The sequence below is a fragment of the Gekko japonicus genome, unplaced genomic scaffold (assembly GCF_001447785.1).
Source record: "Gekko japonicus isolate JY-2015 unplaced genomic scaffold, Gekko_japonicus_V1.1 scaffold639, whole genome shotgun sequence".
NCBI lineage: Eukaryota > Metazoa > Chordata > Lepidosauria > Squamata > Gekkonidae > Gekko > Gekko japonicus.
In genome coordinates, this window is record NW_015176471.1 from 638,380 (window position 1) to 649,506 (window position 11,127).

The window sequence follows — 11,127 nt, forward strand, 5'->3', positions numbered from 1 at the left end:
TAGGGAAAAGCCAATGCAGAATTAGGGCCAGCTCACTCACTAGGCAAATTAGGCGATCGCCTAGAGTGGGAGGGCCCTTAGGGGCGCCAAGCTGCACCCGGCCCCATACTCTGGGAGTTTCTTGATTATTTGTGTTTTTTATTCTTCCTAAAATGCATTTATTTTTGAAAATTGGTGGGCGCATGGGGTGTGTGTGTGCCAGAAGAGATCCTCGCCTAGGGTGCAAAATAAGCTGGGGCCGGCCCTGTGCAGAATCACCGAGAGAGAGAGAGAGAGAGAGAGAGAGAGAGAGAGAGAGAGAGAGAGAGAGAATGAATGAATGAATGAATGAATCTTGGAGGAAGAACAGTGGAAGACGGCTGCCTGTAATACCCAGCAAACGTGTTTAAACCCAAAACAAAACAAAGCTTATTGTAGATTCAGGTAGGTCGCCATGTTGATCTGAAGCAACAGAGTAAAGTTTGAATCCAGTGACACCTTTAAGACCAACCAAATTTAATTCTGGGCATGGGCTTCCGTGCACAGGCACACCTCTTCAGATAACATTAATACATTTCGATGTATCCGAAGAAGTGTGCGCCCACACGAAAGCTTATCTCCAGAATTGAACTTTGTTGGTCTTAAAGATGTCCCTGGACTCAAATTTTGTTCCAAAGATTATTGTAAGAGCACACAGTCAGAAATGTAAAAGTTATATTTAAGAGACAAACCTGTGTCACTCAATCAACACTGTAGCATGAAGAGAGACTTGCTTTGTTTTCCTATTCATGAGATAAGTCCTCAGTAACACAGCAACAATACCCTTTCCAGGGTCTTTACCGCAAGATTCCAAAGTGCTGTGGTCATCGTGGTCAAAGTGGAGCGAGTGTTCTGCCAAATGCGACCAAGCCGGGGTCCAGATTCGGACCAGGAACTGCCTGGTGGAAAGCCTCCAAGACTCACGCTGCCAAGAAGTGAGCGAGGAAGGCCGGCGCTGCATTGGACCCCCTTGCACAGGTGACTCCCGAACCCCCCACCCAGCTGATGAATTGCTGCTGGTTGTTCCATTCAGAGACAGTTGAAGTACCAAACCAGACAAGATGTGAGGAGCTCATCGTATTGAGCTCCCAAGAGGGATCTTTAAAGGCTTTTAAATAACTGGCATCTGGGGCTCCAGTTTGAACCAGGACTGTGGGAGAACATCAGAAGAGCCCTGCTGGGTCAGACCAGTGAAGGTCCATCTAGTCCAGCATCCTTCCTCACACAGCAGCCAGCCAGTTCCTCTGGAGGGCGAACAACAGGGTACAGAGACCCAGACCTTCCCCTGATGTTGCCTCCTGGATTTGGGATTCAGAGGTTTAGTGCCTCTGAATGTGGAGGTTCCCTTGCTCCCTCTAAGCTGTGGAGTCTTGTGAGCAAAAATTCTACTTTGTGAGCGACTGGCATTAAAGTTGTGAGCGAGCCATTTTGGCTACAGCTTAAATTAGTTTGCTCTGGAGCCATCCTTCCTGAGCCAAGGCAAAAACCTGTGAGCTGGAGGCTAAAAAAATGGTGAGCTAGCTCACACTAACTCAGCTTAGAGGGAACACTCCCCGTGGCTAGTAGCCATTGATAGACCTCTCCTCCATGAATCTATCTATAAGAACATAAGAAGAGACCTTCTGGACCAGACCAATGGTCTATCTAGTCCAGCATCCTGCCTCACACAGGGGCCAACCAGTTCCTCTGGAGAGCCAATGACAAGGCATAGAGACTGAGGCCTTCCCCTGATGTTGCCTCCTGGCTCTGGGATTCAGAGGTTTAGCCCTCGGTCAGAAGGGCTAGTAGCCAGTGTTCCCTCTAAGCTGAGTTAGTGTGAGCTAGCTCACAGTTTCTTAGCCTCCAGCTCACACATTTTTGTCTTAGCTCAGGAAGGAGGGCTCCAGAGCAAACGAATTTAATGCAGTAGCCAAATCGCTCAGTCACAACTTTAATGTCGGTAGCTCACAAAGTACAATTTTTGCTCTCAAGACTCCACAGCTTAGAGGGAACATTAGTAGCCACTGACAGATTTATCCTCCATGAATCTGTCTAATCCCCTTTCAAAGCTGTTAATTCCTGTGGCCACAACTATATCCTCTGGCAGCAAATCCCAGAGACTTTAATCACTCTTTGTATGAAGGAGCATTTCCATGTATTTTTATTTAATACTTATAAGGTACGATCAGGAAAATCAAGACAAGAAGCACTGCTTTCTTTTTCAAGTTTTTTTTAATGGTTTCCGAAGAAAAAAACGATCGCTCCTGTCTAACCAGACGCTTCCCTCTCCAACCCAGTTTGCAACATGACTTGCTCCATGGGACGCGTGAACGCCGAGTGCGACACCTGCATGTGTGAGGATCATCTACTCTACGGGAAAGTCTCCCTTCCGGATGGAGCTCCGGCCGCCGGCGTGGCTGTCTACCTTCAAGCCAAGGCGCCAAAGCTATTAACGGTGTCTGACGGCGACGGGACGTTCCGGGTCCCTGGAGTGTGTCTCGATGGCCAAACAGTTCTGCAGGTCAAGAAGCCGAAGTACAAGACGGCTTTGGTTACTGTGCCCCAGAGCATTCAAGGTTCCACCTCTGTCCACGTCCGGTTGAAAAAAGCTGGTAAGGAGGAGATGTTTCGCGCATTTGCTTGAAGTTCAGGGGTTGTTTTGTAGAAAAAGAGCTAGGGGAACTCATTAGCATAACTCATTAGCATATGCCACACCCCCTGACATCACCGAAAGTGTGTCATAAGGCCACACACCCCACCCCCCAACGGTCCCGGCCGCCGCCGCTGGCCTTGCAGCTCCACTGCCGAGCCCCATGAGGGGCCCAGCGGTGGACCTGCAAGGCCGGCAGGAGTGCGAGGAAGCCCCGCGAAGGCCCTCCCTGGCCCCAGGCAGGCAGGGGTGGGGAGAGGCAGGGAGGAAGCAACTTACCCTCCCTCTTCTCCTGCCTCCTCCTGGCTGAATGAGGGCCGGAAGCGGGGCGGCCGGAAGCAGGGGGCGGGGCTTCGTCATGTGCCCCGCCCCCCGCACCTCACCCGGGGGAACTGCGATTCCCTGCGATCCCCCCCGAAATGTTGAAGTTGTTGAATTTGAGGTGGCCCTTCAGTCTTTTGTCTTGGCCGCCCTGGGATGTCTGGAATGGCACGAGATATACTGGCGGGACTATATAAGGCCTGTGGAGTCTGAACGAATGCCTCACACGGGCCACCCAAGTGTTGGTCTGAAGCCGCAGAACAAAGTTGGGAGTCCAGTGGCACCCTGAAGACCAACAAAGTTTGTTTCTGGGTATCAGCTTTCGTGTGGGCCATGACCCCTGGCATAGCTTTCTGAGTGGTCAAAAGCTTATACCCAGAATCAAACTTTGTCGGTATTAGAGGTGCCACTGGACTCAGATTTTGCTCTACAGGCCACTCAGGGAATTGTGTGAGAAAAACCAGGTAACAATTGGCTAAGGCTAGATTCCAGCAGCGCCTCAGAGACCAACGAATTTTCAGGGTGTCAAACTTTAGAGCAGGGGTGTCGAACATAAGGCCCGGGGGCCGGATCCGGCCCATCCAGGGTTTTTATGCGTCCCGCAAGCATCTGGTGTAAGGGAGGGAACAGGAGACTGCTGAGGGGGGAGTGGGCGGAGCCACCCCGATTGTGGCTTCGGCACGGCGGAACAACTTTGTTTGCAGTCAGTGTAGGAGCGTCTGCCCAATGCTGTAGCGCTGGCTGTTCAGTCTGCCCATGCGGGCTTTCCTTTGCCCCTCCTTTCTAATGCACGAGGGCTCGCAGTGAGGGTACACCAACACAGAGCTGACCGGCTGCTGTCCTTACGGTCTATGCCTCCTGTACCTGCCATTACGTTTTATGGCACACGTGGTTTGGCCCAAGAAAGTGATATTGACGTCAGATCCGGCCCTCGTAACAAATGAGTTCGACACCCCTGCTTTAGAGGGTCAAAGGGCCCTTCGGTCAGATATGTTTCAGGCAATGACTCTTGAAAAGCCACACCCGGGAAATGTGGTTGGTCTCGACGGCGGCACCGGAACTCGAGTCTAGCTATCCTATTGCAGACCACCACGGTCTTCTCATTCGCTTCGGCGTAGACCACGTCCCAGCTGAAGACAGTTTCAGGCATGTTCCGTCTGCAGCAGAACCGCCAGATTCAACCCCAGCAAACCCCTTAGAGGACAAACGAGATGTCCAGGGCAATGTTCCCTCTAAGTGGTGGTCTTGTAAGCAACAATTCTACTTTGTGAGCTACTGACATTAACGTTGTGAGTGAGCGATTTGGCTGCTGCATAAATTAAGTCTGCTCTGGAGCCATCCTTCTTGAGCGAAGACAAAAATGTGTGAGCCGGAGGCTAAAAACCTGTGAGCTAACTCACGCTAACTCCACTTAGAGGGAACACTGGTCCAGGGTGTATGCTTTTGAGAGTCAAAGCTCTGTTTATTAGATACCAAAGCTCTGAATCTCGAAAGCTTCAACCCTGGACAACTTGCTGGTGTCTAAGGTGGTATTGGATTCTAATCTAGCTCTTCCCGTATGGAGGCTCCATACATCCATCTCGGAGTTTGAGTGGGTTAATATGGGTAAAGTTGGGGTTTTTTAGGTGCTTTGGAGAAAGGCCTTGAAGGCTAAAACCAGTGGGTTGAACATGACCACCTTCCACACTCGTCTCGCCCAGTTGTCCTCTTCACTACGGCCTTGATCCTCCACGACGTTTGTCCCCGTAGCTCCCATGACCCCTGGCATAGCTTCCTGAGCAGTGTTCCCTCTAAGCTGAGTTAGTGTGACCTAGCTCACAGTTTTTTAGCCTCCGGCTCACACGTTTTTTGTCATAACTCAGGAAAGATGGCTCCAGAGCCAACTAATTTATGCAGCGGCCAAATCGCTCGCTCACAGCTTCAATGCCGGTAGCTCACGAAGTAGAAATTCTGCTCACAAGACTCCACCGCTTAGAGGGAACATTGTTCCTGAGTGGTCAAAAGGACCCTCTTCTCCACCTCTCGCCACCAGAAAAGCTAGCAGGATCCCACCTGGAAACGAACTGGGAACGGATGCATCCATGTCGGGATTTTGAAACGGTGGGCGTTTCCACACTGGCTTCAAGGGCAATCCTCTTCTCCCCTCAGACAAACCCTACATAACCAAGCAGCCGGAGAACAAAGCCCGAAGAGAGGGACAGGGTGTCTCTTTCTGCTGCGAAGCGGCTGGAGATCCAGCCCCGGAACAATATCTTTGGTAAGGAAATTAATTTAAAAAATACTATGTGTCGTTGGCTTCTTGGTGGGGGAAAAGTGTCGTCATGTTGCAGCAGACTTATCGTGGCCCGGTAGAGTCTTCAAGGCAAGAGACCTCAGAAGTGGTTTTGCCCTTATCTGCCTCTGCGTAGCAACCTTGGACTTCCTTTGGCGGTCTCCCACCCAAGAAGTAACCAGGACTAACGCTGCTTAGCTTACGAGATCTGACGAGATCTGGCTAGTCTGGGCCATCCAGGCAAAAGCAAGAGATGAACAGAGGTGGTTTTGCCCTTATCTGCCTCTGCGTAGCAACCTTGGACTTCCTTAGAGGTCTCCCACCCAAGTCCTAACCAAGGCTGACCTTGCTTAGCTTCCAAGATCAGATGAGACCAGGACAGCCTAGGCCATCCAGGCAAGAGATGAACAGAGGTGGTTTTGCTCTTATCTGCCTCTGCGTAGCAACCTTGGACTTCCTTTAGTGGTCTCCCACCCAAGTCCTAACCAAGGCCGACCCTGCTGAGCTTCCAAGATCAGATGAGACCAGGATGGCCTGGGCCATCCAGGTAAAGGCAAGGGATGAACAGAGGTGGTCTTGCCCTTATCTGCCTCTGCGTAGCAACCTTGGACTTCCTTTAGTGGTCTCCCACCCAAGTCCTAACCAGGACTAACGCCACTTAGCTTCTGAGATCTGACAAGACCAGGCCAGCCGGGGCCATCATGGTAAAGGCAAGACACATACAGCGGTGGTTTCCCATTGCCTGCCTCTGTGTAACAACCAGCCCTGTGTAACAACTAGGGCGAACCCTGCTTAGCTGACAAGATCAGGTTAGCCTGGGCCATCCGGGTCAGGGTAGAGTAGAGCTAGGTAAAGGTAAAAGTTTCCCTTGCTCAAAAGGCAGATGAATCCAACTCTAGGGATGCGGTGCTCATCCCCGTTTCCAAGCCGAAGAGCCAGCGCTGTCCGAAGACGTTTCCATGGTCATGGACCCGGCATGACTAAACGCCAGGGCGCACGGAACACTGTTACCTTCCTACTGAAGTGGTACCTATTTATCTACTTGCAATTTCTTGCTTTTGAAGTGCTCAGTTGGCAGGAGCTGGTGCCAGAGACGGGCGCTCACTCCGTCACGTGACACTCGGGTCTCGAACTGCTGAACTACTGACCTTCCGGTCTGCAGCTCAGCATCTTAAACTCTGAGACACCACAGCCCTAGAGTAGAGCTCGAAAACCCAAAATGGCAAGAAACTGGGGGGGGGGGGATGACCTTGATCTCATATTTCGAATTTCCTTTTCCTGAAATTCTGACAGGTTCCACAACGATACTTTACTGGACCCTTCGCTCTACAAATACAAAGGCAACCTGGTGTTAAAGAACTTGAAAATGGACCAGGCAGGCCAGTATTTCTGCAAGACAAGCAACGACGCAGGATCCGTGAAGTCACAAGGGGCCACTCTCTTGTTAATAGGTGAGATACTTTGAGAAGAAGCTTGGCTGGAGAAGGAAGAGGTGGGGTAGGGACAGGGGTAATTTCGTAGAACAAGAGGAGCAGGAGCTCATTAGCACAACTCATTAGCATAACTTATTTGCATAGGCCACACCCCCTGACATCACCGGAAGTGTGTCAGAAGGCAACACCCACCGCTCAGGCTCCACGGGACTGTTTTGGATTGCTAGCAATGGGGGGGGGGACACACACAGATCCTCATGCTCCTCGTGGACTGGGGCTGCTGGGAGCAGGGGGCGGGGCTTGTTGCATGTGCCCGCCCCCTGGGCTCTTCATTGCCGGAGCTCCGCTCCTGTGCACTCCTGCAGGAAATGACCCCTGGGTAGGGAACATCACATTGCATATGCAATGAAGAACAGGGTAGTCCCTGAGCCTACATGTGCATGATTTTTAAATAGTTGCTTCAGCAGTAGCTGCCACCACTGCACAAGGATTGTCACTGTGTAGGGATGGGCACAGACCTGAACCCAAGGCAAAAACTTTGCCCAGTTCGGGCTCACGGTTCGCGAACGATACTTTCGGCTCGATTTGGTTCGGGATTTGACCCCCCAACACACTCATGTCACTTCCGGGTGACATGGATCCACTGGGGGCACACTTGCGTCACTTCCGGATGACACGGGGATGCCAGAGGCAGGACCCCGATGCCACCTGAACCAGTTCATTTCAGGTGGGTTTTTTGCTCAGGGGTTCAGTTCAGGACTCGGTTCCGGCTTGCGAGCCCCGAACCGAACCGGGCTTTCCCAGTCTGTGCCCACCCCTATCACTGTGTGACAAATGATAAACTGGGTATATGAAAGAAAATAATGCATTCGTTTTAAAAGGCATTCTCTTAAACTCAGTTTCCGCCTGAAATGTTGAAGAGTTACTATTAGATTATGCATGATCTCACTCCCTGGGATTTTGCAGTTGGCTCCACCTCTTCTGGCAGACACTTTGTGTTTGCGCCCAGCATCAGAATCCCAAAGGTGCCCACAGGCTCAAAAAGGCTGGGCACCCCTGCAGTAGCCGCAAAGCCACACAATTTGACACGCATACCATACAGCGCTCATATTCTTCCCCTCGGGAAGTAGCATTAGTCGCCTTGGTCCAGAACTTAGATTTGTCTTTTGCCAGGTACAGCTGCTCCGCATAAGGTTTTAGCAACAACCAGGACAACTGGAGATGGTGAGTACAGAAAAGCTTGCACTGTTATACTAATGTACAAACTCTATTTCGACAGCGAAGGACGACACCCCCTGCAACCCCACGCCCGACAGCTATCTCATCCGACTGCCACATGACTGCTTCCAAAACGCAACTGGCTTCTACTACAACGTTGGCAGGTGCGCGTCAGACACCTGCGTGGGAACGTTGGACAACAGTCTCCGGTGCAAGGACACCACTGCACATTGCTGCGGGGTCTCCAAGATGGAGACGCAAGAAATCATGTGTGCTGGATACACGCTTCCCATCAAAGTGGCCACTGAGTGTGGGTGTCAAAAGTGTGTCAAAACCAAAGCCACTGTTCGAGGGAGAGCCGTAGCGTTCGATACCGGGGAGCCCATGAGGTTTGGCCATGTCTACCTGGGGAACAATCGGATCAGCATGACCGGCTACAAGGGAACCTTCTCCATTCAAGTGCCCACTGGCACAGATCGTCTGGTTCTCACATTTGTCGACCGCCTGCAGAAGTTTGTGAACACCACAAAAGTGTTGCCTTTCAACAAAAACGGCGGGGCTGTCTTCCATGAGATCAAAATGTTAAGGAAAAGCCCACCCGTGACTCTGGAATCAACGAAGACCAGCATGATCTCTTTGGGAGAGATGGAAGGAGATGATCCAATAGCCACGCTGGAAATTCCTCCCGATACGTTTTATAGACAAAATGGAGAACTTTACGTGGGGAAAGTGAAAGCCAGTGTCACCTTCCTGGATCCAAGGAATGTCTCCACTGCGGCCGCAGCACAAAGCGACCTGAATTTCGTGGATGACGAAGGCGACATGCTCCCACTGCGGACGTACGGCATGTTTTCTATGGATTTCACCGATGAATCAACCACTGAGGCACTCAACGCAGGGAATGTAAGAGTCCATCTTGATTCTGCTCAGGTGAAGATGCCGGAACATCAGAAAGGGATGAAGCTTTGGTCTCTAAACCCACATACGGGTCTATGGGAGGAGGAAGGAGAATTCCATCTCGACCAAAGGAGGCGCAGCAAGCGAGAGGAGAGAACGTTCCTGGTGGGCAACATGGAGATAAGAGAGAGGAGGCTTTTCAATCTCGACGTCCCGGAGAACAGGCGGTGCTACATCAAGATACGGACTTACAGAAGCGAGAGATACCTGCCCAGCGAACAAGTTACGGGGGCTGTGGTTTCTGTTATCAACTTGGAACCAACACCGGGATACGCTACCAATCCTAGGGCCTGGGGCCGTTTCGACAGCGCCGTCACCAGCTCCAACGGAGCTTGCGTGCCAGCATTCTGCGACGACCAGAACCCAGACGCCTACAGCGCTTACGTCATGGCGAGCCTTGGGGGAGAAGAACTTGAAGCCGTCCCCTCATCTCCCAGGTTTAACCCTCTTGCCATTGGAGTCCCACAACCGTACCTCAACAAGCTGAAGTACAGGCGGACGGATCACCTCGATCGTAACGTAAAGAAAACCGCTTTCAGGATCAGCGTGGCCAAACCGACTCCCAACGTTGCCGAAGAGAGCAACGGCCCCATCTACCCTTACGAGAAGGCGAGAGAATGTGAAGTAGCTCCATACTTCGCCGCTCACTTCCGGTTCTACCGAGTCGAGGGAGACAGGTATGACTACAACACCGTTCCTTTCAACGAGGATGACCCTTTGAGTTGGACGGAAGACTACTTAGCCTGGTGGCCGAAGCCGATGGAGTTTAGAGCATGTTACGTGAAGGTGAAAATAAACGGACCCGTTGAGGTGAATGTGAGGTCTCGCAACATGGGTGGTACACATCCACGCACCGTCGGCCAACTGTACGGCATCAGAGACGTGCGCAGCATCCGGGACATGGATCGTCCCAATCTTTCAACAGCATGCTTGGAGTTCAAGTGCAGCGGCATGCTGTACGACCAAGAACGTGTGGACAGGACACTGGTGAAAATTATCCCACAAGGTAACTGCTACAGAGAGAGCGTCAACAGCATGCTGCACGAGTATCTGGTAAATCATCTCCCAGTGGCTGTGAATAATGACTCCAGCCAGTATACTATGCTGGCTCCTCTAGACCCTCTTGGCCACAACTATGGGATCTACACCGTTACTGACCATGATCCTAGGACAGCCAAGGAAATAGCTCTGGGCCGATGTTTTGATGGAACGTCTGACGGTTCTTCCAGAATTATGAAGGGCAACGTGGGCATAGCATTGACTTTTAGCTGTCAGGAAAGAGATGCCCAGCAACAAAGCGTATTCCAGTCACTGCGAAACCTACCCAGCCAGTATTCAGCAAGTCCTCTTAGAGAAAGAATCGCCGTAAAGAGGCCGAGCAGGAACCGGGTGGTTCAGATCCAGGGGAAAGGCGTTCCTTCCGTTAGAATTCCACAAAGAGTCCAATGAGATTGTGTACACCAAGTCCTTAGTCTATGGGAAAGCCAACATAAGAACATAAGAAGGGCCCTGCTGGATCAGACCAGTGGTCCATCGAGTCCAGCATCCTGTCTCACAGAGTGGCTGACCAGTTCCTCTGGATGGCCAACAACAGGGCACGGAGGCCGAGGCCTTCCCTGATGTTGCCTCCTGGCTCTGGGACTCACAGGTTTCGTGCCTCTGAATATGGAGGTTCCCCACAGTCACCATGGCTAGTCGCCACTGATAGACTTATCCTCCATGAATCTATCCAATCCCCTTTTAAAGCAGTTTATTCCTGTGGTCATAACTACATCTTCTGGCAGTGAATTCCACATTTTGATCCCTCTCTGTCTGCATCATGTCTATTTGTGCAGATCAATGACAGGGAAGTCTCTATGTGATGATCGACAGAATCCTTCCCAAAACTGAAGCATAAGGAAAGCTTCTGCATATATGAAGTCGGCCCGCTCGATGCCCTTCATGGACATCTGGGTCTCATCCTGAAAGTGCATTGAAATGTTTGTAAATAACCAGTATTTAACTCTAATAAGAAGGCAGGAGTTCAGATATCTAAGCACCCAGTAGCCAGGGGCACACAAAAAGATTGAACCTGACAACGGGCCCCATTTGTCAATGAAGATTATGACTTCATAGCGAGCTTGAATCCTGGCACCTTTCAGTACAATATTGTCTCAAAGGAACGCAGCACAGGAAGAAGTAACAGGTCAGGGCGGATTAACCAGAACAAAATCTTCCTCACACACTTCTTCTGCCCTGTGGTTTTGTGGGCTTGCAAACATCTTTGTATCCCCGTCAAA

General features: G+C 51.2%; 1 protein-coding gene across 1 annotated transcript in view; it reads left to right on the forward strand.

Annotated features, from left to right (window-relative positions):
* The window catches only part of CILP (cartilage intermediate layer protein), a 26,487-nt gene extending 16,123 nt beyond the window's left edge, over positions 1 to 10,364 (forward strand). The window contains exons 4-8 of the mRNA XM_015427142.1: positions 811 to 996; positions 2,295 to 2,609; positions 5,117 to 5,225; positions 6,534 to 6,691; positions 7,953 to 10,364. Coding sequence (XP_015282628.1) covers positions 811 to 996; positions 2,295 to 2,609; positions 5,117 to 5,225; positions 6,534 to 6,691; positions 7,953 to 10,297 — 3,113 coding nt within the window. The 3' untranslated portion in view covers positions 10,298 to 10,364. The remainder of the gene's footprint in view (positions 1 to 810; positions 997 to 2,294; positions 2,610 to 5,116; positions 5,226 to 6,533; positions 6,692 to 7,952) is intronic.
* Positions 10,365 to 11,127: the final 763 nt, after the last annotated feature.